General features: G+C 46.7%; 1 protein-coding gene across 12 annotated transcripts in view; it reads right to left on the reverse strand.

Annotated features, from left to right (window-relative positions):
- The window catches only part of LOC117350768 (sodium/hydrogen exchanger 10-like), a 753575-nt gene that overhangs the window by 655129 nt on the left and 71290 nt on the right, over positions 1-27156 (reverse strand). For all 12 annotated transcript variants that reach the window (XM_033925346.1, XM_033925349.1, XM_033925353.1 and 9 more), the window contains one exon: positions 12169-12334. In XM_033925346.1, the coding sequence (XP_033781237.1) occupies positions 12169-12334 (166 nt within the window). The remainder of the gene's footprint in view (positions 1-12168; positions 12335-27156) is intronic.

Raw genomic sequence — 27156 nt, forward strand, 5'->3', positions numbered from 1 at the left:
GAAAGATGGCACGAAGTTCCAGCACGTTGATGTGACAGCGACGGTCCTCCGTCGACCACAGACCCTGGGTTCGTAGACCGTCGAGGTGGGCCCCCCACGCGTACTCCGAGGAGTCCGTGGTCAGAACCTTGCGATATGGAGGGACGAGAAATAGCAAACCCCCGGACAGATTGGAAGAGTCGGTCAACCAACGGAGCGATCGTCTCAAGGAAGGAGTCACCGTAATGAGACGAGACACCGGATCGCAATCCTGGCGCCACTGGGAGGCCAGGGTCCACTGCGGAATTCTCAGGTGTAGCCTGGCAAACGGAGTGACGTGGACCGTAGATGCCATGTGGCCCAGAAGCATCATCATGCGCTGGGCTGACACCACAGGCAGTTGAGAGACCAGATGGCCCAGCCGAACTAAGGCTTCCAACCGAGGAGGCGGGAGGTATGAATGTAGGCGCACAGTGTCCAGCACTGCGCCAATAAACTGAAGTGACTGGGCCGGGGACAACTGCGACTTGGGAAAATTTACTTCGAACCCCAGGCGTTGAAGGAAGATGATAGACTGTCGGGTCGCTGAGATAAGCCCCTCCCTGGTCGGGGCTTTGATCAGCCAATTGTCCAGGTACAGGAAAACATGAAGCCCACGAGATCTCAGGGCTGCCGCGACCACTACCATACACTTCGTGAAGACTCGAGGGAACGAGGCCAGGCCGAAGGGAAGGACCCTGTACTGAAGGTGCAGTTCTCCCACCTGGAACCGTAAAAATTTTCGGAAGGCGGGATGCACCGGAACATGGGTGTATGCTTCCTTCAGGTCGAGGGAGCACATCCAGTCCCCTTCCTCTAAGAGAGGATACAAAACCGGGAGAGACAGCATCCGGAATTTCTCCCGGACCAGGAACTTGTTGAGCTTCCTGAGGTCCAGTATGGGGCGTAAGTCCCCGGTCTTTTTTGGGACCAAAAAGTAACGGGAGTAAAAGCCCGTCCCCAGCTGGTCGTGGGGTACCGGTTCCACCGCCCGAAGCTTCAACCGGGCCTTGGCTTCGGTCAGAAGGATGGGAAGTTGGGCCCGATTGTAAGGGGAAGCCCCCGGAGGTTGATCCGGCGGCGCTGACAAAAAATTGAGAGAGTAGCCCTCGGAGATGGTCCGGAGCACCCAAGCGTCGGATGTTATCTCGGTCCAAGCCGCGTAGAAGGACCGGAGACGCCCCCCTATGGGAAGGGGTTCCTGTAAGATCGCGGAGGGGAACCTGCCCCATCCGCTCAGCCCGTCAAAAGGACGGCGTGGGTTTGGAAGGACCCTGCGCTGGGGCTTTCGTCAGTCCCCCTCTGCCCTGCTGAGATGGGCGTCTAGGCGGCGGCCTAGAAAAAGCCGGGGTTGACTTTTGGGGATACCGCCTCGGAGGAGGACGGAAGGGTTTCTGCGGCGGGGGCCTAGGTTTGGAACGGACCAAGGAGGCCAACGAGCGCTCCTGTTCCGACAACCGTTTGGTCGCCGCCTCTAAAGACTCATCAAACAACTCGGACCCCACACAAGGCAAGTCTGCAAGACGTTCCTGCAGGTTTGGGTCCATATCGAGGGTGCGAAGCCAGGCCAGACGGCGCATGGCCACTGCGAAGGCCGACACCCTCGAAACCAGCTCAAATGTATCGTACACAGCATGGAAAAGGTACAAACGCAATTGAGACAGGTTGGACATAAATTTGTCAAATCCCGCCCTTTGGGAGTCCGGTAATGAGTCACGATATTGAGGGAGGTCCTTCACCATGCCACGCAGATATGAGGAGAAGGTGAAGGCATAATTTAGTACCTTGGTGGCCATCAGGGAATTAGAGTAGAGGCGACGGCCAAACTTGTCCAGGGTCCGACCCTCCCTGCCGGGTGGAACCGCCGCAGAAACCCGGGAGGGTTGCGTCTTTTTCAGGGCAGACTCTACCAGTAAGGACTGGTGGGAGAGTTGCGCCTTCTCAAATCCCTTGGTAGGTACCGTCCTGTATTTCGACTCCATCTTGGACGGGACAGATGGGACTGTAAGAGGGTTAGCTAGATTTTTCAGCCAGGTCTGTAGGAGGACCTTATTTAAGGGGAGCCGAGGGGCCTCCCTAGGTGGAGTGGGGAGGTCCTGCTCCTCCAGGAATTCCTTTGTATACTGGGAACCCGCCATGAGGTCCAAACCCAGGGCTCGTGCCATGTCCTGCACAAAGGTGGAAAAGGAGGACAGCCTGGCGGGCGGTGAAGGGGTTCTCGACCTCTCCGCCGAACAAACGGGAGAAACCTCGTGAGAATAATGGGGTTCTCTGCCGGACCCCGAGCCCCACGAAGTCAGCTCCAAAGGCCTCGAGGGGGTAGGAGAACGTCTCCGCCTTGAAGAGCCTCTAGGCGAGGCACCCGGAGTCCGGGGAACGGAGGCACTCTCCCTTCTCCTCGGCGAGGAGTCGCGGGAAACCCTTCTAGCAGGGGACCGGAGAAGCCTCGGGTTATCGAGGCGCAACTCCGACACCTGCAATGCCTCGCCCCCGAGCGGCGAGGAACGATCACGCCGCCGAGGAGAGTCCCGCGAACGCTTCGGCTTCCTCGGCCGACGCCTCGTCCGAGGTCGAGTTGAGGGCGAGGAGCCCCGGGAGGACCTCGAGGAGGAGGAGGAGGAAATGCGTCGCACCTGCCGCACCTTGTCCCGGGGCCGCACGCTGCGCTCAGGCGGTGCCCCCAAGGCCGAGGTCGAGGGTAAAACCGAGGCCGAGGCCAGTGGAGCTCCGATACCCGAGGCCGAGGCCGAGGTCGCCGAGGTCGGGGCCTCCGAGGTCGAAGCAGTCGGGGCCAAAGCCCGCTGCAGCTGTTCAAGGGCCCCCGACAGCTCCGACGAAATCAGAGCCCGGAGGAGGTCCTGAAAGGCCGGAATCCCGACGAAGGTCGGGAGGTCCGAGGTCGGGGCACGCTCCCTGGAGGGCGACCTCGGTCTCGAGTATTCCCTCGGGGCGTGCGTGGCCGGAGTTTTAGGCGGGGCCGAGGACGACCCACCCGCCGTGGCAGGAGCAGAGGATGGCTTCTTAGCAGACCCTGTAGGGGATGGAAAGGAGGACTTACCCGAGGCAGGTTTTGTCCCCGACGTCGACTTCGAGGTCGAGGGACGAGGCGAAGCCGAGGCCCCCGAGGTCGCCGAGGCCGAGGTCAAGGCCGGGGCCGAAGCCGAGGCCGACGTCGAGGCCTTCACAGGCGCGGGGTCAACAGCAAACAACTCCGCCATTCTCGCCCATCGGCGGCAGAGAGCTCTGGGCTGGAACGTTGAACAGCGGTCACAGGAGGCCGTAGGATGATCGGGGCCCAGGCAAATTATGCACCACCGGTGGGGGTCAGTTATTGACAGCAACCGCTCACACCGGTTGCATTTCTTAAAGCCCGTCACAGGACGGGACATGAACAATGAAACAAGCCCGGAACGAACGACGTCCCGCGGCCACGGCTGCCGGGAGCCCCCGGAGCCGAACGAAAAGTAAAGTTTTTTTGTTTTTTTTTGAAAAACGGATCGGGAACGACACGAAAAGAAAAAATATAAAGCACAGCGACCGATTAGAATCCAGACGCGGTGACAGAAAGGCAGGCAAAGGGAGCTCAAAATCCACAGGGCTTTCTGGCTCCGCGGAAAAAATTGAACTGAGGACCACGAGGTGGGATGCGCCCTCTAGTGGGCGAGAAGGCATGCACATGCGTGGTGCAGTGTGCAAACTTGAAACTTCAATCAAGTTTGCTTGAAAAGCTGTCCGCGCTGGGGCTCCGTAGATGACGTCACCCACATGTGAGAATATGCTGCCTGCTTGTCCTGGGATAATTTGTGATATGTATGTTCATTTTGTATATCCATATGCATTTTATGTCTCTTCCTTTACTCATGATTATTTTTCTACGTTTATTTAGACTCCTGAGGCGAGCCCTCTTGGGCCGAAACATGATCATGTCGAGTCTTGTGATATAATAAAAGGCATTCAACACCAAGGCCCCAATTCTATAAAGAGCGCGTAAGTCATGCTTAAAGTTAGGCGTGCTTTAGGCATCCAATCTAAGTAGTTAATGAGCCAATTAAGGGTCTTAACAAGCGATAAATGGTACTTAAGCATCCAAAGGACGTAGATGCCACTTTGTAGACGTAACCACAATTTCAAGGATGTTCACGTTTAAAACACACACCTAATTCAATAGATGTGGTTTGGGGAATGACTCAATTTGGGTGTCCTTTGATTCATTTACATAACACTGAACGACCTAGGGCGCCCATATGATGCCTAAATTGTAGGCGAATGAAAACCAGGTCTACTTTTGAGCTTAGTTTGGGCTTCAAATAGATCTTTCTATGGACGGAACTTAGGCACTCTTTGGACGTTCTTAATGCGATCTATTAAATAACTTTCTGGGATTTATTTTTGCTTTATTAAGCTCAAAATACATTTAATAAAGCACCACATAAATAGGGCACATCAGAATATATATATTGCATTCAAAACCTTCTATTTTTGAGGACAAACAGCAATGCCATTTGCTAACTAGAGGAAATAATCCATTAACTGAAGCACAGCACATGAAAAACATAGCTTTAGTTTTCTTGCTAAAAAACTACCCTTTTTTTCTCACTAAACAGTGCTCAAATCAGTTTTCTTGAAAGCAAAGAAAGCACAGTTACTTACAGTAACAGTTGTTATCCAGGGACAGCAGGCAGATATCCTCAACATGTGGGTGACGTTATCCACGGAGCCCCGTAGTGGACAGCCTCGCAAGCAGACTTGCTTGTAGAACTCTCAAAGAGTTTGTGAGTGCCTTCCGCCGAACATAGGTCGTGCATCTCCTGTGAGGTACCTCAGTTCAGATAACTAGCTTAGAAGCCAACCAGGGGAGGTGGGTGGGATGTGAGAATATCTGCCTGCTGTCCCTGGATAAAGCACAGTTACTTACCATAGCAGTTGTTATCCAAGGACAGCACAAAGCCCGAATGCAGACAGCCTAGCAAGCAGACTTGCTTGTAGAAACTCAGAAGTTTTGAGTCTGCCGCACCGCACATGCTACTGAAGCCGCCATTGCTCTGACTTTGTGGGCTGTGACTAAACTCTGTAGATGCAGTCCAGCCTGGGCATAGCAGAAAGGGATACAAGCAGCCATCCAGTTGAAGATGGTACGCTTAGAAATTGGATATTCAAACTTGTTTGGATCGAAGGAGACAAAAAGTTGAGGAGCAGATCTGTGTGGTTTGGTGCATTCCAGGTAGAAGGCATTGAAGATTGCTCTGAGTTCCAACAGATTGATATGACACTGTCGATCTGTACTGAACCAATGGCCTTGAGTACGGAGACCATCGAGATGAGCCCCCAATCGTAGGTTGAGGAATCTGTCGTGAGAACCTTCTGATGAAGAGGCGTGTGAAATAACAAACCTCTGGAACGATTGGAAGAGAGTATCCACCAGTGGAGAGACTGTCAACGAAGGAGTCACTGTAATGTGTTGAGTGAGTGATTCTCTAAAGCAGTGTTCTTCAACTACCGGTCCACAGAAATTTCCTGCCAGTCCACAGGGCCAGCACGTGCATCAGGCCCAAAACAGTGTTCTTCAATCGCCATTGGTGCGATTGATGCGGCGTTATCTTCGAGCCAGCTCCCTCTTCCTAACTGATTCAGTGCACAAAGCCACGGGCAGTGGCTCCTACGGGCATCCAGCGCCTGAACCAGAAGCCTTCTCTCTGACATTGCAACGTCAGAGGAAAGGCTTCCAGATGAGGCACGGGACGTGCAAGGTGCAATTAGTACTATTATAGGGGTGGGGTCTGGGGTGGAGGTTGGGTAGAGATAGGCGGAGTCTGGCCCACGACTTAGCCCCGTGTTCTTCAACCGCCGGTCCACAGACCGATGCCGGTCCACAGAATAATTATTTTATTTCTGCCGATCCATAGGTGTAAAAAGGTTGAAAAACACTGCTCTAAACGACGCCTAAAAAGCTAGATACCTAAACAGTGCTGAACTCTGCTGAGCATAATTCTACAAAGGACACCTAATTTAGGCGCCTAAACCGCACCTAACTTTAGACTCATTTTGCAGAATCAGGACCCAAGAGTCTCCTTGGCTGTTTGATTTCCGTTTTTTAATATGATCTTTAACATATAACGCTACTCCCTCTCTTTTTCTTCCTATCCTCTCTTTCCTGAAAGCACAGTTACTTACTTACTCAGAGGTCGCTTCAGTGCCCAGGCTCCCCCTTAAAAGGCAGGAAGCCTGAGCACGAGGCAAACCGCGGTGGCGTTCAAATCGGCTTCTCTTATCTTGTTTCTTTCTTTTCAGGATAGCAAGCAGGATCGGGAGGCAGGCAGGAAGCCAGGGCTGAGAGGAGAGACACTAGGACAGCAGGCAGAGGACAGGAGGGGTGGAAGACTGATCAGGGTAGCGGCGAGAGTAAGCTCCGCCCACCCCACCGCGTCAGAGGTCGCTTCAGTGCCCAGGCTCCCCCTTAAAAGGCAGGAAGCCTGAGCACGAGGCAGACCGCGGCGGCATTCAAATCGGCTTCTCTTATCTTGTTTCTTTCTTTTCAGGATAGCAAGCAGGATCGGGAGGCAGGCAGGAAGCCAGGGCTGAGAGGAGAGACACTAGGACAGCAGGCAGAGGACAGGAGGGGTGGAAGACTGATCGGGGTAGCGGCGAGAGTAAGCTCCGCCCACCCCCACCGCGTCAGAGGTCGCTTCAGTGCCCAGGCTCCCCCTTAAAAGGGGGCTAGCCAACGGCGCGCGGCCGTTCGGCATGCGGCGAAGGCGAGCGGCAAAGGCGCTCGCCTTAGCGAGGGCGCCTTTGCGAAGGAGCCGAGAGAAGGAGCCAGGAGTCCCGGCTGAGCAGCAGCAACTTCAATTTTCAACCTTCAATCTTCCTAATTAAATTCTAAAAAAAAAAAATTAAAAAAAAAAATCTATCCTTTCTTCTATACTCATTATTTCTTCTCTCTCTACTTCTCCACCTAGCTGCACGTCGGGCACACTCCAGCTCACAACTTTAAATCACAATGAAGGAAAAATGGAGGCAGCAGAAGGCCAGCGAAGCTTTCCAGTATACTGGATTGACTGTCACATGTATGAATACCTCCCTTCTGGGAGGCAGGCCTACATGTGCAGTCGATGTCAGGAACTGGCTAGCCTAAGGAAGGAGGTCAGGAGACTGCAGATCAAAGTACAAGAACTAGAGGGACTCCGCTCCATAGAGGAACCAAGGGAATTTGAACCAACTGAGGACACCAACAGAGAAAACCACATCAACGAACAGGTCAGAGAGCGCGAAAGATTCATCGAGGAGGCCTGCAGGATGGTAGAAACACAGAATCACCCGCTCTTCAGAAGGGAACAAACGGATGGAGGACAGGACCAGCCAGGAGCCTCCAGGACCCACCAGGACCCACCAGGAGCCGAAATGAAGGAACCTTGCGGAGAAACCAATCAGGAGAAAGAAGGATTGGAGGACCCAATCATTGACACAGACCTGAGACCCAGGAGGAAGCTGAGGAGAGGAAAATCTGCTATCGTGGTGGGAGACTCAATCCTGAGAGAGGTGGACAGTCACATAGCAGGAGGCAGAGCGGATTGCCTAGTGACATGTCTCCCAGGGGCGAGGACAAAGGACATCTCCGACAGAATCGAGAGAATTATGGAGGGAGCTGAGACAGAGGAAACAGCAGTGATAATCCACGTCGGAACCAATGACGTCAGCAGAAGAAATTTCAACATGACTACACTGACCGAGCAGTTTAAGATCCTGGGGAGGAAGCTGAAGCTGAGGACAGGGAAGATAGCCTTTTCAGAGATCCTGCCAGTACCAAGGGCAGATGCAAGGAGGCAGACCGAGCTGCAAGCAACAAATGGATGGCAGAGGCGATGGTGTGATGAGGAGGGTTTCCTCTTTGTACGGAACTGGTCAACCTTCCTGGGGAAAAACAAACTCTACAGGAGAGATGGACTGCATTTGAGCACGGCTGGGACGAGGATGCTGGCACGAAACTTCCAGACCTGCATAGACATGACTTTAAACTGATAACAAGGGGAAAGCCGACAGTCGATCTGACCTCGACACATTGGACCACAGTATCGAACAAGGATACTGAAACAGGAAAGGGCGATAGTGGACTAGAGACAAAATGGACACTTTATGGACATAAACCCAAAGATGCAGTACAGGGACCCGAGAGGAAATCAGAGCAAAAGAGCAAGACAAGGAGGAAACAGCTGGAACCAGAGGGCTATCAAAGAACAAAGAAGCGGGCAGAGGACAGGATAGACACACCACAGGAGGCAGACCGTGAGGAGGCAGCCCGTGAGGAGACCAGCAAGGGCATCAAATCAAGAGTAGATCCAAAAGAAAAGGTAACAAACTGGGACTTAAATTGCCTATATACAAATGCTAGGAGCCTAAGGACTAAAATGGGGGAGCTAGAAGTTATAGCCAGAAATAAGGACCTAGACATAATAGGAATCACAGAGACATGGTGGTCAGAGGACAACAAATGGGATGTGGCCCTGCCAGGGTACAAACTCTACAGGAGGGACAGGGCACACAAGAAGGGGGGAGGAATAGCACTGTATATAAAGGACTCCATTCCTTCATCCAGAACAGAAACAACAATAAGGGCAGACAGTCTGGAGTCACTATGGGTTAAGCTCACAGGAGGGGAAGGAGCTGACATCAAATTGGGACTGTACTATCGCCCACCAGGACAGCCAGAAACAAACGACCTGGACCTGGAGGACGAACTGAGGCAGGTGTGCAAAAGTGGAAGGGTGGTGGTTATGGGGGATTTCAACTATCCGGGAATAGACTGGGACATTGGGCTCTCAAATTGCACGAGAGAAACTAAATTCCTAGAGGCAATAAGGGACTGTTTCATGGAGCAGCTGGTCACGGAACCAACACGAGGGGATGCCACTCTAGACCTAATCCTCAACGGGCTAGAAGGACCCGCAAAGGAAGTGGTGGTAATAGCACCATTAGGGAACAGCGATCACAACATGATCCAGTACAAATTAAACATGGGAACATCAAAGGTGAAAAGAACCACAACGACAGCACTCAACTTCAGAAAAGGAAACTACAAAGACATGAGGAAAATGGTAGGAAAAAAGCTCAGCAACAGCTCAGGGAAAGTGAAGACCGTAAAGGAAGCCTGGACACTGCTTAAAGGCACAGTGCTCGAGGCGCAAGACCTGTACGTCCCAAGGTTTAGGAAAGGGTGCAAAAAAAAAATCGAACTAGAAACCCAGCATGGATAACTACTGCAGTTTAAAAGGCGATAAGCAACAAGAAATCATCCTTCAAGAAATGGAAAAAGGAACCAACAAAGGAAAACCAGGAAGAGCACAAAAGACACCAGAAAGAATGTCATCAAGAGGTCAAGAAAGCAAAGAGAGAATATGAGGAAAGACTGAAAGGAGAAGCAAGAAACTTCAAACCCTTCTTCAGGTATGTGAAAGGGAAACAACCAGCCAGAGAGGAAGTGGGACCACTGGACGACAGAGACAGGAAAGGAGCGATAAAGGAGGAAAAAGAGATAGCTGAAAGGTTAAACAAATTCTTCTCGTCAGTCTTCACCAGAGAGGACACATCCAATATCCCAGAACCCGAGGTGATTATAAACGGAGAACACGACGAAAGGCTGGTACAACTAGAGGTAAGCAAAGAGGATGTCCTCAGACAGATAGACAGACTAAAGAGCGACAAATCACCAGGCCCGGACGGCATCCACCCAAGGGTACTAAAAGAACTGAGAAACGAAATAGCAGAGACACTTCGCCAAATATGTAACCTCTCCCTAAAAACTGGGGAGATCCCAGAGGACTGGAAAATAGCAAATGTCACGCCCATCTTTAAGAAGGGATCAAGGGGTGACCCGGGAAACTACAGGCCTGTGAGCTTGACCTCGGTTCCTGGAAAGATGATGGAAGCAATGGTAAAGGACACAATCTGCGAACACATAGAAAGCAATGGACAACTGAAGGCGAGCCAGCATGGCTTCTGCAAGGGAAGGTCATGCCTCACGAACTTGCTGTACTTCTTTGAGGGAATAAACAGTCAGATGGATAAGGGTGAATCCATAGACATCATTTACCTTGACTTCCAAAAAGCCTTCGACAAGGTACCACATGAACGGCTACTTAAAAAACTGTGGAACCACGGGGTGCAAGGGGATATCTACCGATGGATCAAACACTGGCTAGCGGGCAGGAAACAGAGGGTTGGAGTCAAGGGCCAATACTCAGATTGGCAATGGGTCACGAGCGGAGTTCCGCAGGGGTCGGTGCTGGGACCTCTACTATTCAATATATTTATTAACGATCTGGAAACGGGGACAAAATGTGAGGTTATCAAATTTGCTGATGACACTAAACTCTGCACAGGGTTAGAAACACGGAAGACTGTGAAGACCTACAAAAGGACCTAACGAGACTGGAAGACTGGGCAAAAAAGTGGCAAATGAGTTTTAACGTAGAGAAATGCAAGGTCATGCATGTAGGGAAAAAGAACCCGATGTTCAACTACAAAATGGGGGGAACACTGCTAGGGGTGAGTAACCTGGAAAGGGACTTGGGGGTGATGGTCGACTCATCACTGAAACCATCGGCGCAATGTGCGACAGCCTCAAAGAAAGCAAACAGAATGCTGGGCATCATCAAAAAGGGTATCACAACCCGGACGAAGGAAGTCATCATGCCGCTGTATCGCGCAATGGTGCGCCCGCACCTGGAGTACTGTGTTCAATACTGGTCGCCGTACCTCAAGAAGGACATGGCGGTACTCGAGGGAGTGCAGAGGAGGGCGACTAAGCTGATAAAAGGTATGGAAAATTTTCCATACGCTGACAGGTTAAAAATGCTGGGGCTGTTCTCCCTGGAGAAGAGGAGACTTAGAGGGGACATGATAGAAACCTTCAAAATCCTTAAGGGCATAGAGAGAGTAAATAAGGACAGATTCTTCAAACTGAGGGGAGCCACAAGCACTAGGGGTCACTCGGAGAAATTGAAAGGGGACAGGTTTAGAACAAATGCTAGAAAATTCTTTTTTACGCAGAGGGTGGTGGACACATGGAACGCGCTTCCAGAGGAAGTGATAGGTCAGAACTCTGTACAGGGGTTCAAGAAGGGTTTGGATAGGTTCCTGGAGGATAAAGGGATAGAGGGGTACAGATAGAACTTGAGGTAGGTTATAAAAGTGGTCAGAAACCACTTCACAGGTGCAGACCTGATGGGCCGCCGCGGGAGCGGACCGCTGGGCGAGATGGACCTCAGTCTGACCCAGTGGAGGCAACTTCTTATGTTCTTATGACAGCAGGCAGCTATTCTCACATGTGGGTGACGTCATCCGACGGAGCCCCGATGCGGACGCCTCACAAGCAGACTTGCTTGAAGAAACTCGAAGTTTCGAGTTGCCCGCACCGCGCATGCGCGAGTACCTTCCCGCCCACCGTAGGGCACATCTCCTCAGTTCAGATAGCTAACAGAGAAGCCAACCAGGGGAGGTGGGTGGGTATTCTCACATATGGGTGACCTCCAAGCTAACCAGAATGGGATGGTGGGAGTGCTGGCAATTTAGGAGAATAAATTTTGTAATACTGTTTGGCCAAACTGTCCATCCCGTCTGGAGAAAATATCCAGACAATAGTGAGAAGTGAAGGTATGAACCGAGGAACAAGTAGCAGCTCTACAAATTTCAATAGGTGTAGAATGAGGAAAGCTACTGAAGCTGCCATAGCTCTAACCTTATGTGCTGTGTTTTTATAGGCTTTTATAGGTTATTTCTGAGCATAAAACATTGTTTTACTTGCACAAATGTGTCTTAAAATTACTTATTAATGGTCCCCATCCCCACCCCCCTTAACCTTGCCTCTCCGATTTCCCATTTTAAAAGAAGCTAAATTTAGCTCTCTGAATAACACACTTTTCAGACCAGGCAACTCCTTTTAAAACGTCCTCTATTAACAATAAGAAACAAAGTAATTGAAATTCAAGAGAAATTAAAAATACTACGGTTGTAAAAAGATACAGATCTTTAGTGTTTGATCAAGCATATTCATAATTTCAGTGTAAAAACAACATGTATGGGAAAACAAGAATACTGAAGGCTTATTATAAATGAACAGATATTTACTAATGTTGAACAAAGAAAAGATTTAAGTACCTGTATTCTTCTGCGCAGCCACAGACATAATAGGATCTGTGGAGCTCATAATGGCTCCAAAGAGAAAACCAAATTGCCAGTTCCAACTATAATTAAATACTTTAACAGCCAAAACTGCAGTTAGAGCACAGCTCAGAAGAAATCCAGGAACTGAAAGAAGTGCCACCTGAAAAACATAACAGCCTTGCTTATAAGGAAAAAAAACATAGCAACATAGCTGTTTACTCAAAAAGAAACAAATGCATGGGTCAAAGTTCACAATCTTCTAAAAAATGTTTGAGGTCTACTTCTCCTTCAGTCTATTTTCTGCAAAAATGCTCCTGGAGAAAAGGATGTTGAAGAACAGTTGTGGAGAGCTAAAAAGCATATAATGGGAGAAATATAAGGCTTATCATAGCAAAATGCTTACTTCAGAAAAATAATCAAATTATGTTAACCTAGCAGAAAATAGCTATTTTATTTTAATCAAACAAAGTGTGCATGCAGCAGATATTCTGAGATTGCAGGAAAGTGTGGCAAGAGCATGCTATAACAGGTGTTCCAGTTGGATAAGTGGTTAGTACTGGTCAGGAAATCTGGGTCAGAAGATCAAGGGTACATAGCAATATCATCTGAACAACATAGAAAGCAGAAGTTTTAAAATTTGTAAGCGTAATATTGATTTGGTGGACCCCTGGAGAGTTTTTCATCCCATGGAACGAGACTATACCCATGTTTTCGGTACATAGACTAAACCTTAAACTTTTAGTTAAAGTTTGTTCTCTGTTTTTACAAATTTGTACACCGCCTAGAAGGCTGATTGGGCGGTATAAGAAATTTTAAATAAACTTGAAACAATCGCGTGTGGACAATGCCGGGCAGACAATCGTTCATAGAACGTCAGCGCGCTGGATTAAAACACTATCTTAAAGCGCTCCAAGAGGGTGTGGGGGGAACCCCCCCCCCCCATTTTACTTAGAACTGTTGGTGCTCCCTTTGAGGGGGGGTGTTGGGAAACAGCCTTTCTCCCTGCTTTTAGGGACAAATTACAGTTTCCTCTGTAATGGGGGGTTCCCCCCACCCCACCCCCAACAGGAGCACCAACAGTTCTAAGTGGTGGGGTTGCCCCACACACCCCTTTGGAGCGCTTTAAAAGTGTTTTAATCCAGCGCGCTGACGTCCTGCACACAATTGTCTGCCTAGCATTGTCCACACACGATAGTCCTGCACAGTTTTGACTCATCACCATGTTTTCAGGGCTCATGGGATGACAGCATGTATAGATTATATCTTGGTGTCTAAGAATCTATTTTCTAAGATGGGCAATGTTGCTAAAGGCCCTTTAATCGTGTCTGACCATATTTTAATATCTATTGAGTTAGATGGCCTGAAGGTTCGACAGGGGGGAAGGTATAGGTGGAGATTTCCTGCTAATCTTTCCAAAGATCAGGATTTTTGTACATATTTAGAGCAGCATCGGTTGACTTATTGTGCCATTAATCCGGTACATTTGGACAATCCATTGTTGTTCTGGGATGCAGTGAAAATGGTTTTGAGGAGGAATACGATTGCTTATGTCAGTTGTAAGAGGAAGAAAAGGGCATCTCAGAAGTTAGCCTTAGAAGAATTGTGCCAAAAGAGGAAACAGTTGTACCAATGACTACCATCTATCGCACATAAGAATTCTTGGTTGCAAGCACAAGCTGCTCTAAATAATTTGATTCATGAGCAAATGGTGAGGAATATTAATTTTCATAAATTTAAACTTTACAAATTTGGAAATAAACCTGCAAGCTCTTAGTCAATTTAACAAAGAATTGAGCAGGTCCTACAATTATTTCTGCCCTTAAGACAGCAGAGAGCAAGATTACCAATGCTCAAGCTGATTTGGAGACTATGGGCTCCTTTTATCAAGCTGCAGTAGGAAGTTAACGTGCGGAATACCACAAGTTCAACCACCCGCCACGCTAGTCGCTAACGCTTTCACTGACGAGGCGTTAGTTTTATGGTGTGCAGCGGGGGTTAGCACGTGATGAAATGTCCGACGCGCTAACTCCCGTAGCACACCTTGATAAAAGGAGCCCTTTGTTTATGCAATTTTATAAGAAGTTATATACTTCTGAGATTTCTTGTATAGATCAGAGTTTTATCTTTACCATCTGTTACAGCTTTGGCCCTTGAAGAGCTTATTTTATTAAGATGTCTTGGTTGTAATCTAGTATCCCTGATTTTTAAACTGTTTTCATGTAAATTTTATATTGTACATTGCTTAGAAATTTGATTAAGCGGTTTAAAATTTTTTAAAATAAACTTGAAACTTGATTCGTCAATATCGGGGGAAGAAATACAGTGGGCTATTTCCTCTTTAAAACTCCATAAATCACCAGGCCCAGATGGGTTTATTGGGGAATTGTATAAATTATTGAAAAGCCATCTAGTTAGTACCTTGTGCAAATATTATTTCTGTGTGATTCAGAAAAGTTTTATTGGTTCACTTCAACCATGCTCTTATAAAGCACAGTTACTTACCATAAAAGTTGTTATCCAGGAACAGCAGACAACTATTCTCACATATGGGTAACGTCGTCTACGGACCCCGGATGCGGACAGCAACGCAAGCAGATTTCCTTGTAGAAACATAGAAATTTCGAGGCAGCCGCCCCACGCATGCGCAAGTGCCCAGCGCAGAGCGAGTCTCCTCAGTTCAAATAGCTAGCATAGAAGCCAACCAGGGGAGGTGGGTGGGTTGTGAGAATAGCTGCCTGCTGTCCCTGGATAAAAACTGTTACGGTAAGTAACTGTGCTTTATCCCAGGACAAGCAGGCAGCCTATTCTCAACATATGGGTAACCTCCAAGCTAACCAGAATGGGATGGTGGGAGCATTGGCAATTTAGGAGAATAAATTTTGTAATACTCTCTGGCCAAAATGGCCATCCCGTCTGGAGAAAATATCCAGACAATAGTGAGAGGTGAAAGTATGAACCGAGTACCAGGTAGCAGCTTTGCAAATTTCCTCAATAGGAGTGGTTCTGAGGAAAGCTACTGAAGCTGCCATGGCTCTGACTTTGTGGGCTGTGACTTGACTCTGTAGTTGTAGTCCAGCCTGGGCATAGCACAAAGAGATACAAGCAGCCATCCAGTTGGAGATGGTACGCTTAGAGATTGGATGTCCCAACTTGTTTGGATCGAAGGAGACAAAAAGTTGAGGAGCAGTTTTGTGTGGTTTGGTGCGTTCCAAGTAGAAGGCCAAAACACACTTGAAGTCCAGAGTATGAAGAGCTGATTCTCCAGGATGAGAATGAGGTCTTGAAAAATCACTGGAAGTACAACAGATTGGTTGAGATGAAATTCTGAAAACACTTTAGGCAAGAATTTAGGATGAGTACGAAGGACCTCCTTGTCATGATGGAAAACAGTGAAAGATAGATCAGCAACTATTCGAGCAGATGTGAGGGCAATGAAAAATACATCTTTCCAAGTGAGATACTTCAGATGAGCCTTATCAATTGGTTCAAATGGAGGCTTCATGAGTTGAGTAAGGACAAAATTGAGGTCCCAAACCACAGGAGGCGGTTTGAGAGGAGGTTTGACATTGAAAAGTCCTTTCATGAATCTGGAAACCACCGGATGAGCAGAGAGCGGTTTCCCTTCAATAGGCTGATGGAAAGCCCCAATTGCACTGAGATGGACTCGTATAGATGTAGACTTGAGGCCAGAATTGGATAAGTGTAAAAGATAGTCCAAAACAGAAGATAAGGAGGAATGCTAAGGTTCCTTATGATGAGAAAAACACCATGTAGTAAATCTAGTCCATTTTTGGTGATAGTATTGTCTAGTAGTAAGTTTGAGAAGATTCTAAAACGTCTCTAAATGATTGAGAAAACTGAAGAGGGGTTATGTTGAGAAGTACCAGGCTGTCAGGTGTAGAGACTGCAGGTTGAGATGAAGCAGAGATCACTGACTCTGTGTAAGTAGAGAAGGAAAAACTGGTAGAAGGTATGGCATGCTGCTGCTGAGTTGAAGTAGAAGGGAGTATCAGGGTTGTCTTGGCCACCGAGAAGCGATTAGAATCATGGTGACATGATCGGTCTTCAACTTGACCAGAGTCTTGAGAATGAGAGGGAATGGAGGAAATGCGTAGAGGAAAAGATTCGCCCATTCCAGAAGAAAAGCATCTGCCTCAAGGTGGTGAGGAGAGTATATCCTGGAGCAGAACTGAGGCAGTTTGTAATTGTGAGGAGCTGCAAAGAGGTCACCACTGTGAAAAAATGTGATGAAGAGGCGAGGACTGGAGGTTGCAGGAGATGACTCAAGTTGTCCGCCAAGCAATTCTTTGCCCCTTGAATGTAGACAGCTTTGAGGAAGGTGTTGTGGCGGATTGCCCAGTCCCAAACCTCCAGAGCTTCTTCACAAAGGGAGGCAGACCATGTCCCTCCCTCTTTGTTGACATTATGACTTGGTTGTCCGTGCGAATGAGGACTACTGTGTCGTGAAGGAGATGTTGAAAAGCATGGAGAGCTTTGAGGATCGCTCTGAGTTCCAACTGATTGATATGACACTGATGATCCGTACTGGTCCAGAGGCCTTGAGTACGGAGACCATCGAGATGAGCACCCCAAGCGTAGTTCGAACAGTCTGTCCTGAGGACCTTCTGATGAGGGGGTGGTTGAAAAAGCAAGCCTCTGGAAAGATTGGAAGAGAGCATCCACCAACGGAGAGACTGCTTCAAAGAAGGAGTGACTGATGTGTCGAGAAAGAGGATCGCAAACCTGCATCCACTGAGATGCCAGGGTCCACTGAGGAATTCTGAGGTGAAGTCTGGCAAAAGGAGTCGCGTATACTGTGGAGGCCATGTGACCCAGAAGTAAACTAAACTAAACCTTAGGTTTGTATACCGCGCCATCTCCACAAGCATAGAGCTCGGCACGGTTTACAGGGTTAGGTTGAAAAGGAGCTACAATGAAGGGTTATAGGAAAGGAGCTAGGAAGATAAAGAGGGACAGGGAACCAAAAAGCGGGAAGTGTTAGATTTTTGAAAAGAGCCAAGTTTTCAGGTGTTTGCAGAAGGATTGGAGGGAACTTGAAACTCTGAGCAGGGATGTGAGGTTATTCCAGTGTTCTGTGGTTCTAAAGGGGAGGGATGTTCCTAGTTTTCCTACGCGGGATATACCTTTTGTAGAGGGGAATGATAGTTTCAATTTTTGGGAGGATCTAGTGGAATTAGTGTAAGAGGAATTCCAGAAGAGTGGGATAACGGGAGGGAGGATGCCATGTAGGATCTTGAAGGCTAAACAGGCACATTTAAAGAGGACTCTGGAGTGAACTGGGAGCCAGTGAAGTTTGGACAGGAGTGGGGAGATGTAGTCGAACTTGCCTTTTGCGAAAATAAGCTTGGCTGCAGCGTTCTGGATTAGCTGAAGTCTATGGAGTTTTTTTTTAGTTAGGCTTAAATAGATGGAGTTGCAATAATCCAGTCTAGAGAGGATGGTGGATTGAACAAGGACGATGAAGTGAGAATGATGAAAGTATGATCTCACTTTCCTCAGCATATGAAGACTAAAGAAGCATTTTTTTACCAAGAAGTTGAGGTGGTCATTGAAGGAGAGAGAGGAGTCTATGATGATGCCAAGGACTTTGCTTGAAAACTCAAGCTGAAGACTGGAGCCGGAACATAATGGGATGGAGGTGGGTAAATGATCTAATATTGGGCCGAGCCAAAGTAATTTTGTTTTGGACTCATTCAATTTCATTTGTACAGAATGTGCCCAGGAATGGAGGTTCATTATACATGCGGATATGTTCTCAGCGAGATTAGTGAGGTTCAAGTCAGTCTCGAGGATGAGGATATCGTCGGCATAGGTGTAGAGAGTTTCCAGGGGGGATAGGTGAAGAAGTTTCAGAGAGGACATATAAATATTGAAAAGGATAGGAGAGAGGGGTGAGCCCTGCGGGACTCCACATATTGGCTTCCAGGGAGGGGATGAGGTACCGTTTATGTTAACGGTGTAGGAGCGTAAGCGTAGGAATTTCAAGAACTAGTCTAGGACTGTGGAACTTATGCCTATTTCAGAGAGTTGGAAGATTAAGATATCATGATGGACGACGTCGAAAGCTGCGGAGAGATCGAATTGTAGAAGTACAGCGAATTTGTTGCGAGAATGAAGTTATTGTACCTTAGAAATTAGTGAGGCTAATAGGGATTCGGTGCTGAAGTTGGGTCTGAAGCCGAATTGGTAAGGTAGGAGAATAGAGAATCTTTCTAGGTAGGATGTACCATCATGTGTCTTGCTGAGATGGAAGAGCGGGAAGACACTGTGTGACAGAGTTGAAGAAGAGCTTCCAGATGTTGTTGCAGAAGAAATGCTATGAGTGTCCAGAACAGCTCCAATGAATTGTAGATTCTGTGACGGCTGAAGTTGAGATTTGGGAAAGTTGATTTCAAACCCCAAACTTTGTAGGAATCAGGTAGTCCGTTGGGTTGCTACAATAACCCCCATGATTTCTTAGAGCTGCTGCTACCACCACCAGGCACTTAGTGAACACTCTGGGAGACGAGGCCAGGTCGAAGCGCAGAACTCTGTATTGATAATGCATATTCTCCACCCGAAATGAGGTATTGATGGGAGGCCGGATGAATGGGAATATGAGTGTAGGCCTTCTTGAGATCCAGAGAGCATAACCAGTCGTTCTGCTCGAGAAGGAGATAAAGAGATGCCTGGGAAAACATTCAAAATTTTTCTTTGACTAGAAATTTGTTGAGAGCCCTGAGATCCAGAATGGGTCACAGATCGCCCGTCTTTTTTGGAACAAGTAAGTAACGGGAGTAAAACCCTGTTCTGCTGTTCCAAGGGAACTGGTTCGATGGCATGGAGATGAAGCAGAGCTTGAGCTACCTGAAGAAGAAAGGCGGTCTGGGATGGATTGGAAGGATGCTCTCTTGGAGGAAGCTCTGGTGGAACCTGAGTGAAATGGAGAGAGTATCCTTCCCTGATGATGGTAAGCACCCAGAGGTCGGATGTAATTAACATCCATTGGTTGTAAACATGATGGAGACAACCTCCTATAGGGGGAAAAAGAGACAGAGATAGAACGGTGGAGGTTATGCTCTGTTGTAAACAGTCAAAAAGGCTGAGAAGCCTTAAGTGCAACAGAAGGTTGGGATTTTTGTTGCTTCTGAGGTTGCTGTTTTTTCAGAGGAGGGCGAGTATAAGGAGTCGGCTTTGGAGCAAAACGCCTTTGATAGATAACAGCAGGGCGTGCAGGCTTGGCAGGAGCTGGCTTTGGTTTAGGTTTGATGATTGAAGCAAATGACTTTTCATGGTCAGATAATTTCTTGGTGGCTGCCTCGATGGATTCATCAAAGAGGTTGTTGCTAACAACAAGGTTAGCTAAGCGGTCTTGAAGGTTAGAGTCCATGTCAATGGTACAAAGCCAGGCAAGACGACGCATAGCTACAGAGCAAGCAGCCGCTCGGGCAGATAACTCAAAAGCATCATAAGATGATTGAAGGAGATGGAGACGTAACTGAGAGAAAGAAGCAATGACGACTCCGCCCACTTTCCACCACCGGTAGCGTTGCCTACAAATCTGCTTGCTTTGCGGCGTACGCCGCAAAAGCGCGCGCCAAAGGAGCGCACCTAAGGAGCAGGTCCTGCTCCTTTATGCGCTCCTTCATGCAGCTACTACATGCTTCAACTCATCTTCTTTACAATATTACTTTCACTAAAACATTATATAACTTTCTCCCTTTACTTGGAATTCTGTTTCTTATATTTAACTTTATACCCTCTCTTCCTCTACTTCATACCCCACTCCATCTTAATCCTTCCGTACCCCAATATTCTGGCCCTAAAACAATGGCCTCTATCCCCACCATATGGGGCCACCGACCTCCCAAGAAAACCCCCCTTCCTATCCAAACCGAAATTCAGCCAAGACATTATATCTCCATTCCAACTTGTCCCTCTGCTAGCCTTCATTTCAATCCACATTACTCCCCCCCCAAACTTAATATAGGCCTGGTAAATGTGCGATCCATAAAAAACAAACATCATCTAATTCATGACACCATTACTCAACACAATCTACAAATCTTATGCCTTACAGAAATCTGGCTAACTCAGGGAGAGGAAGCCTACATTACCCAAGCTTGTCCTCTCAACTTCAAGGCAATTTTTCAACCCTGCCCGAACAAAAAAGGAGGAGGCATAGCTGTTATCTATCATACCTCTCTCCCCCTCCAGCCTAATATCTCCAACTTATCGTCCAATGCTCCAATTGAAACTCTCCAATTTTCCATAAAACACTCTTCTACACTCAATTTCCTTCTTATCTACCTCCCCCCACCAGTAACCAAAACTTCGCTTTCTACTCTTATCTCCACCATATCAGACTTCAATATTGCCTATCCTGATTCCATAATCCTTGGAGACTTCAATATTCATTTTAATTCTCCTAACCACTACAACACCTCCGAACTTCTAACCTTGATCTCTGACCTATCATTATCTCCTCTCATCTCTATGCCTACACACTCTGCTGATAATACCTTAGACATGATTTTCTGTCCAATTTCTATTAATCATCTTTTTCAAAACTTCCAATTTTATTCTTTACCATGGTCGGATCACACTCTAATTACTTGGCAATTAGACTCCCCTGTATCATCAAGCCATGTCCAACAAAAAAATACCTATATCACCCGCAACACTAATAAAATAACCCTTTCTTCCATTCAGACCTCATTTGACTTAAACCTCAAAGACTTCTCTTCCCTCTCCATTGCAGAACAATTCTCTCTCTGGGAAACTTCCACAAAATCCTTACTAGACTCTCTGGCACCTCAATTAGGAAAAAAACTCACCTCAAATCAGACTCACAAAAAACAACAGCCTTGGTATAACGAAAAAAACTTACTCTTCTCCGTAGACAACTTCGTTCCGTAGAGCATAAATGGCGTAAAACACGCCTCAATAATTTCCTTATTCTGTTCAAGGAAAAAGCCTCTCATTATAAAAAAGCCATTCAACAAACTAAAAAAGAATACTACTCTAAACTTATTACTTCCACCCGTAATTCTTCCACCCTTTTCAACCTTGCTCAGTCACTCAAAATATTCTAAAAAAAAAAAAAAAAACTTACCCCCTACTACCCAGCCATCTGCAGATGAACTATCACTTTTCTTTGATACAAAAATCAAGGACATTAGATCCCATCTTGGACCTTCATTTCCTTCTTCCTCTCCTCACAATCTCAATGATTCTACTCAACTATCATTCAGCTCCTGTTCAAATTTCAAAATGCCCTCACTAGCAAATCTCCTTCTCATTTTACAATCGTTAAACACTTCCAACAATCTTTTGGAGAGCATTCCCCCTTCACTTCTTAAAAAATTCTTCTCCTTTTTCGGCCCTTACATTTGGGAAATGATATCTAAGTCTCTCTCCGACAGTCTTGTACCTACTGCTTGGAAAACAGCTCTTGTTTTTCCAAAACTTAAACAACACAACTTAGATCCCTCTCTACCTAGTAATTATCGCCCTATTGCTAATCTACCCTTAATCTCTAAATTAACTGAAAAAATAATACCCAACTTACAGATTTCATTGAAAAAACCCACGCTTTACATCCATGCCAAACTGGCTTTCGTTCTTCACATTCAACAGAATTGTCACTGCTAGGCCTCATCTCAACTATACATTACTACCATGACCATCAAAAATCTGTTGTTCTTATTTCTCTTGACCTATCTGCAGCCTTTGATACTATCGACCACTCTCTTCTTATTAATCGACTCAAAGACTGCGGTATTACAGGTCCAGCTCTTTCATGGTTCACATCTTACTTTAACGAACGCAGCTTTAAAGTCCATGTAAACAATGAAACTTCTTCAGCTATATCACAAACCTATGGTGTCCCGCAAGGTTCGATTCTATCCCCATTACTATTTAATATCTTTCTGTCTCCTCTTCTTACACTAGCACAATCTATTGGATTTACAATCTTTGCCTATGCAGATGACATACAACTTCTTCACCCAGTCAACACTTCAAACATCCTAGACATAAGACATAAACAATAAATTGGACACCATAAATGATTGGCTCTACTCAAATAAACTCCCTTAATATTGATAAATCCCGTGACCTCCTACTTCCTATTAAAACCTGCGAATCTTTATTGGAAAAAATTTCTATCAAATCCACTCCAATACAAATGGAAACAAAAATAAAACTATTAGGCGTCATCATTGATAGGGATCTTACTTTCCATGACCATATTAGTTCGGTCGCAAAAATCTGTTTCTTCAAACTACGCATCATTCGGTCACTAATTTCAATTCTAGAGACCGATTCAATCAATATCCTGATTCATTCCTTAGTCATCTCTCACTTAGATTATTGTAACTCTCTTCTCAACGGTCTCCCCCAAAAAGAAATCCGACGCCTACAATTAATACAAAACACAGCAATAACTCATTTACAAAATAGGCAAATTCGAGCATGTTACTCCTCTTCTTAAAGAGGCACATTGGCTCCCCATCACTCACCGAATCACCTATAAAATCATCTTACTCTCCTTCAAAATAAAACTCTCTCACCAGCCCTCATTTCTTGATAAGCTTCTCATTCCCCAATGTTCCCCACGTACTCTAAGGTCAACGGATCAAAGGCTTCTCTATATTCCCTCCATAAAAGACTTTTATTACACCCGGAAAATAAATTTTGTAGTAACTGCCCCAACGTTCTGGAATTCTCTGCCACAGGAACTTCGCGATGAACAACATCTAGACAAATTTAAGATAGGCCTAAAGACTTTTTTATTTCGTGATGCATTCGGCTGTGTTTAGACTTACCTTCTGCTTTCCTTTTCTCTTTTAAGCAACCAACCGCTTTAATAAAGCGACCCTAACCTATACGTTTTATCCCATCCCCACTTTCTCCTTTTCTTCTCAAATATGTAACTTTTCCCCTCCCTTCCCTTTTACCCTCACTTTCAAGTTTGTCTAGTTGAAGTTATCTATGTTCACTCTATTTATTTTTAAATGCCTATTATTTTATCTTTTATTTTTCTTACCCTTTTAAATTTTATTGTTAACCGGCCAGATATTTGTTGATGGTCGGTATATTAAAAACTAATAAACTTGAAACTTGAACTTGAAACTTCTTGAAACCCAAAATGCATGTGGTTATCCATATAAGCCAAAAACTTTGGTAGAAGAGAAAGAAGAAATTCAAAATAAGTGATGAAATAAAAATTATAATTGAGGACTTTAGAGGACATCATAGCATTCTGGTAGATGCAACGTCCAAATTTGTCCATAGTTTTCCCCTCCCTTCCAGGAGGAACTGTGGCATAGATCTTGGAAGGATGGGATCTCTTCAAGGAGGATTCAACAAGCAGGGATTGATGAGATAACTGAGTTGTCAAACCTTTTGCGATGCACAGTTTAATACCTCAAGTCCAATTTTCCTGGAACTGCTGGTATGGAAAAAGGAGTCTCCATGCATTGAGCAAAAGTCTGATTCAAAAGCTTATGAAGTGGAAGCTTGAGACACTCTGCCGGACATTGAGGAAGATGCATGACTTCTAGATATTCCTTAGAATATTTGGAGTCAGTATCCAATTGTACATCCAAGTCTAAAGCCATCTGTCGCAGGAAAGACGAGAAAGATAGCTGTTCTGGCAATGCTTTGCCTCGAGAAGGACTCAAGGACGATGAGGCAACCTGTGTCGAAGAAGAAGCTTCAGCATGGAAAAAAAGCATCAAAGGAACCTGGTGACTTGGACAAGGCAATCAAGACCGGAATATCCTCGAGGTCCGGCATCGGAGACCTCGAATGAGGAGTCGGTGCTCTGGTCGAGGTTGGAGTAGATCGAGGCTTCGAGGAAGATAGTTTATTCTGAGAAGAACGATGCCTGGAAGAATGTCTCGATGAAGGCCTCGAATGGTGGTGAAAACTGTGTCTGGAACCAGATCTCGAGGATCGAGGAGATTTCGCCTCTGAGACAAACAGTCAATACCGATGTATGAGAGGCTGTAGATCGAAGCTCCAGAGGCTTAGTGGATGAACCTCAATACACTCTCAAAGACTCTGCTCCTTGCTTAGAGTTTGAGGATTCTCATCGATGCACTCACAAAGAATCTGCTCCTTGCTTCACGTGCTTGGATGCCAGACCAGACACACGCAGAGACTCTGCTCCCTGCAAAGAGTGTGGAAGCTCAGACTGGGGCATAGGAAGCGGCTCGACCTCGCGGGAGTCTGCTGAATGCCCATGCTGGATAATAGGAAGCAGTTTAGGTCCCATGTTAGTAAGGAATTGAATAAACTGCTTCTCTAACATGGTCTAGAAAGAAGCCGGCAAGGATGGATCCGCGTCTGAAACCGGACCACCTGCCTTGGCTGGAGGTTCCTTCAAGGTAGTGCGAGTGTGCTTCGACTTAGTAGTCTTGGACACTTTAATCACCACCAGTGGAACCGACTGCTGAGCTATCTGACCTGAGGAAACAGGGGAAGATACAGCAGATGACGTCAAAGCAAGAGCCGCTGCAAACGACGAATGTCTGATGAGGCTCGAGGTGGAAGCAGCAGGCGCAGAAGGAGCCTCGATGGAAGTAGAGGCGCCTTTGAAGTCAAGGGATCAGTAAGAGACTCCATCTCGAAAAGCTTGTCCACTAGAATGCAACGATGCTTGAAAGCACGAGGCTGAAGTGTTTGGCAAGGCAGGCACGACCTAGGATGATGTTTCGGCCCAAGGCACTTGAGGCAGCGTCTGTGAAGGTCCGTGAGAGAGATCGCGCGCTGACACTTGCTACACCTCTTAAAGCCTGTAGCAGGCCGGGACATAGGCAGAAAAATAGCCGCCGCAAAGTCGAAGCTCACAGGCTGCGGCCGAGCGGCTCGTCCCGGAAAACGAATGGAAGAAAACAAAAATTTTTTAAACTAAAATAAAAGAAACAAAATAAAACAGCGATTCGTGAAGAAAAAAACACCAACCGCGGTTGAGAGAAGGCAAAAAGTGAATGAAGTTAAATGCAGAGAGTCAAAGACAGATTTCTCAGCTCCGTGGAAAGCTGAGAACTGAGGAGACGCGCCCTGTGCTGGGTGGGAAGGCACTCGCGCATGCGCAGTGCGGGCAACTCAAAACTTTGAGTTTCTTCAAGCAAGTCTGCTTGTGAAGCATCCGCATCCGGGCTCCGTCAACGACATCACCCATATGTGAGAATACCTGCCTGCTTGTCCTGGGATAAAAACACTGCTCTGATTTACAGGCTGGCCTCGATCATTATAAAACACTGTTGGCTGATTGCCCAGTGCAGACTGCATGTACCCATTGTCCGTCTTTAGTGTCACAGCTTACGCATCTCCGTGCTCTGAAGGCTGACATAGACCAATCGTTAGCAAATCTGCTCGGGTCAACAGCTCCCTATCATCCCCCAAAATATGTTCTAAACTTGTAACTTCTCTCGCTCCCCAAGCCAGGAACTTAGCATTACATTCTTTGCATGAAAAATTAAAGGGTAATGCTAAGAGACACGCTGATGTTTTGCTTGTGAAGCAGAAGGAATTGGATGATATGACCGCCTCTTATGTATGTGTTAGTGAAGATTTGTTCTCTGCAGAGCGTTTGTCTAATGACAAGGCTGAACAGGCAGACAAAGAATTGTGTGCCTTACAAGCTGATTTTATAGCCTCACAAAATAAGCTGTCTGCTTCTGAGTTAACTGTTCAAAAGCTTACTGCCTCCCTTACTCGGGCGGATGCCGATAATCTGACTTTACGCCAAGATATGAAGGCTATATCCTCCCAAAGGGCTGCATTGTTTGCTGATTTCCAAGTTCTACAGGACACGGTTGCTGCTTTCCGTAGTGAGAAGGATAGTTCTACTCCAGCTTCTGTCTCTCATAAGAACATAAGAAGTTGCCTCTACTGGGTCAGACCAGAGGTCCATCGCACCCAGCAGTTCGCAACCGCGGCGGCCCATCAGGTCCATGACTTGGTCCTGCCTCATCCTATAACCTATCACTACTTCTGTCCGTACCCCTCAATCCCCTTATCCTTCAGGAATTTATCCATACCTTCTTTGAATCCCTGTAGTGTCTTCTGCCCTATCACAACCTCCGGGAGTGCGTTCCACGTGTCCACCACTCTCTGGGTGAAGAAGAACTTCCTGGCATTGGTTCTAAACCTGTCCCCTTTCAGTTTCTCCGAGTGCCCCCTTGTACTTGTTGTTCCCCACAGTTTGAAGAATCTGTCCCTGTCTACCTTATCTATGCCTTTCAGGATCTTGAAAGTTTCTATCATGTCTCCGCTTTTCCAGGGAGAACAGCCCCAGCTTTTCTAGCCTATTGGCATATGAAAAGTTTTCCATACCTCTTATCATTTTTTCACTCTTCTCTGGACCCCCTCAAGTATTGCCATGTCCTTCTTGAGGAACGGTGACCAATACTGGACACCATTGTGAGCGTACCATTGCATGATACAGTGGCATGATGACTTCCTTTGTCTTGGTCGCGATACTCTTCTTGATGATACCCAGCATTCTGTTTGCTTTCTTTGAGGCTGTCGCACATTGTGCCGATGCTTTCATTGTTGTATCCACCAGCACACCCAGGTCTCTTTCAAGGGTACTTACCCCTAGCAATGATCCCCCCACTGTATAGCTGAACATCGGGTTCTTTTTCCCAACATGCATGACCTTGCATTTCTCTATATTAAAACGCATCTGCCACTTTTTTGCCCACTCTTCCAGTTTCGTTAGGTCCCTTTGCAGTTCCTCACAGTCTTCCGTGGTTCTGACCCTGCTACAGAGTTTGGTGTCATCTGCAAATTTGATAACCTCACATTTCATCCCTGTCTCCAGATCATTTATAAATATATTGAAGAGGAGCGGTCCCAACACCGACCCCTGCGGAACTCCACTCGTGACCTATTGCCAGTCTGAGTATTGGCCCTTCACTCCAACCCTCTGTTTTCTACCCGCCAACCAGTGTTTAATCCATCGGT

Source organism: Geotrypetes seraphini, chromosome 16, assembly GCF_902459505.1.
Source record: "Geotrypetes seraphini chromosome 16, aGeoSer1.1, whole genome shotgun sequence".
Taxonomy (NCBI): Eukaryota; Metazoa; Chordata; class Amphibia; order Gymnophiona; family Dermophiidae; genus Geotrypetes; species Geotrypetes seraphini.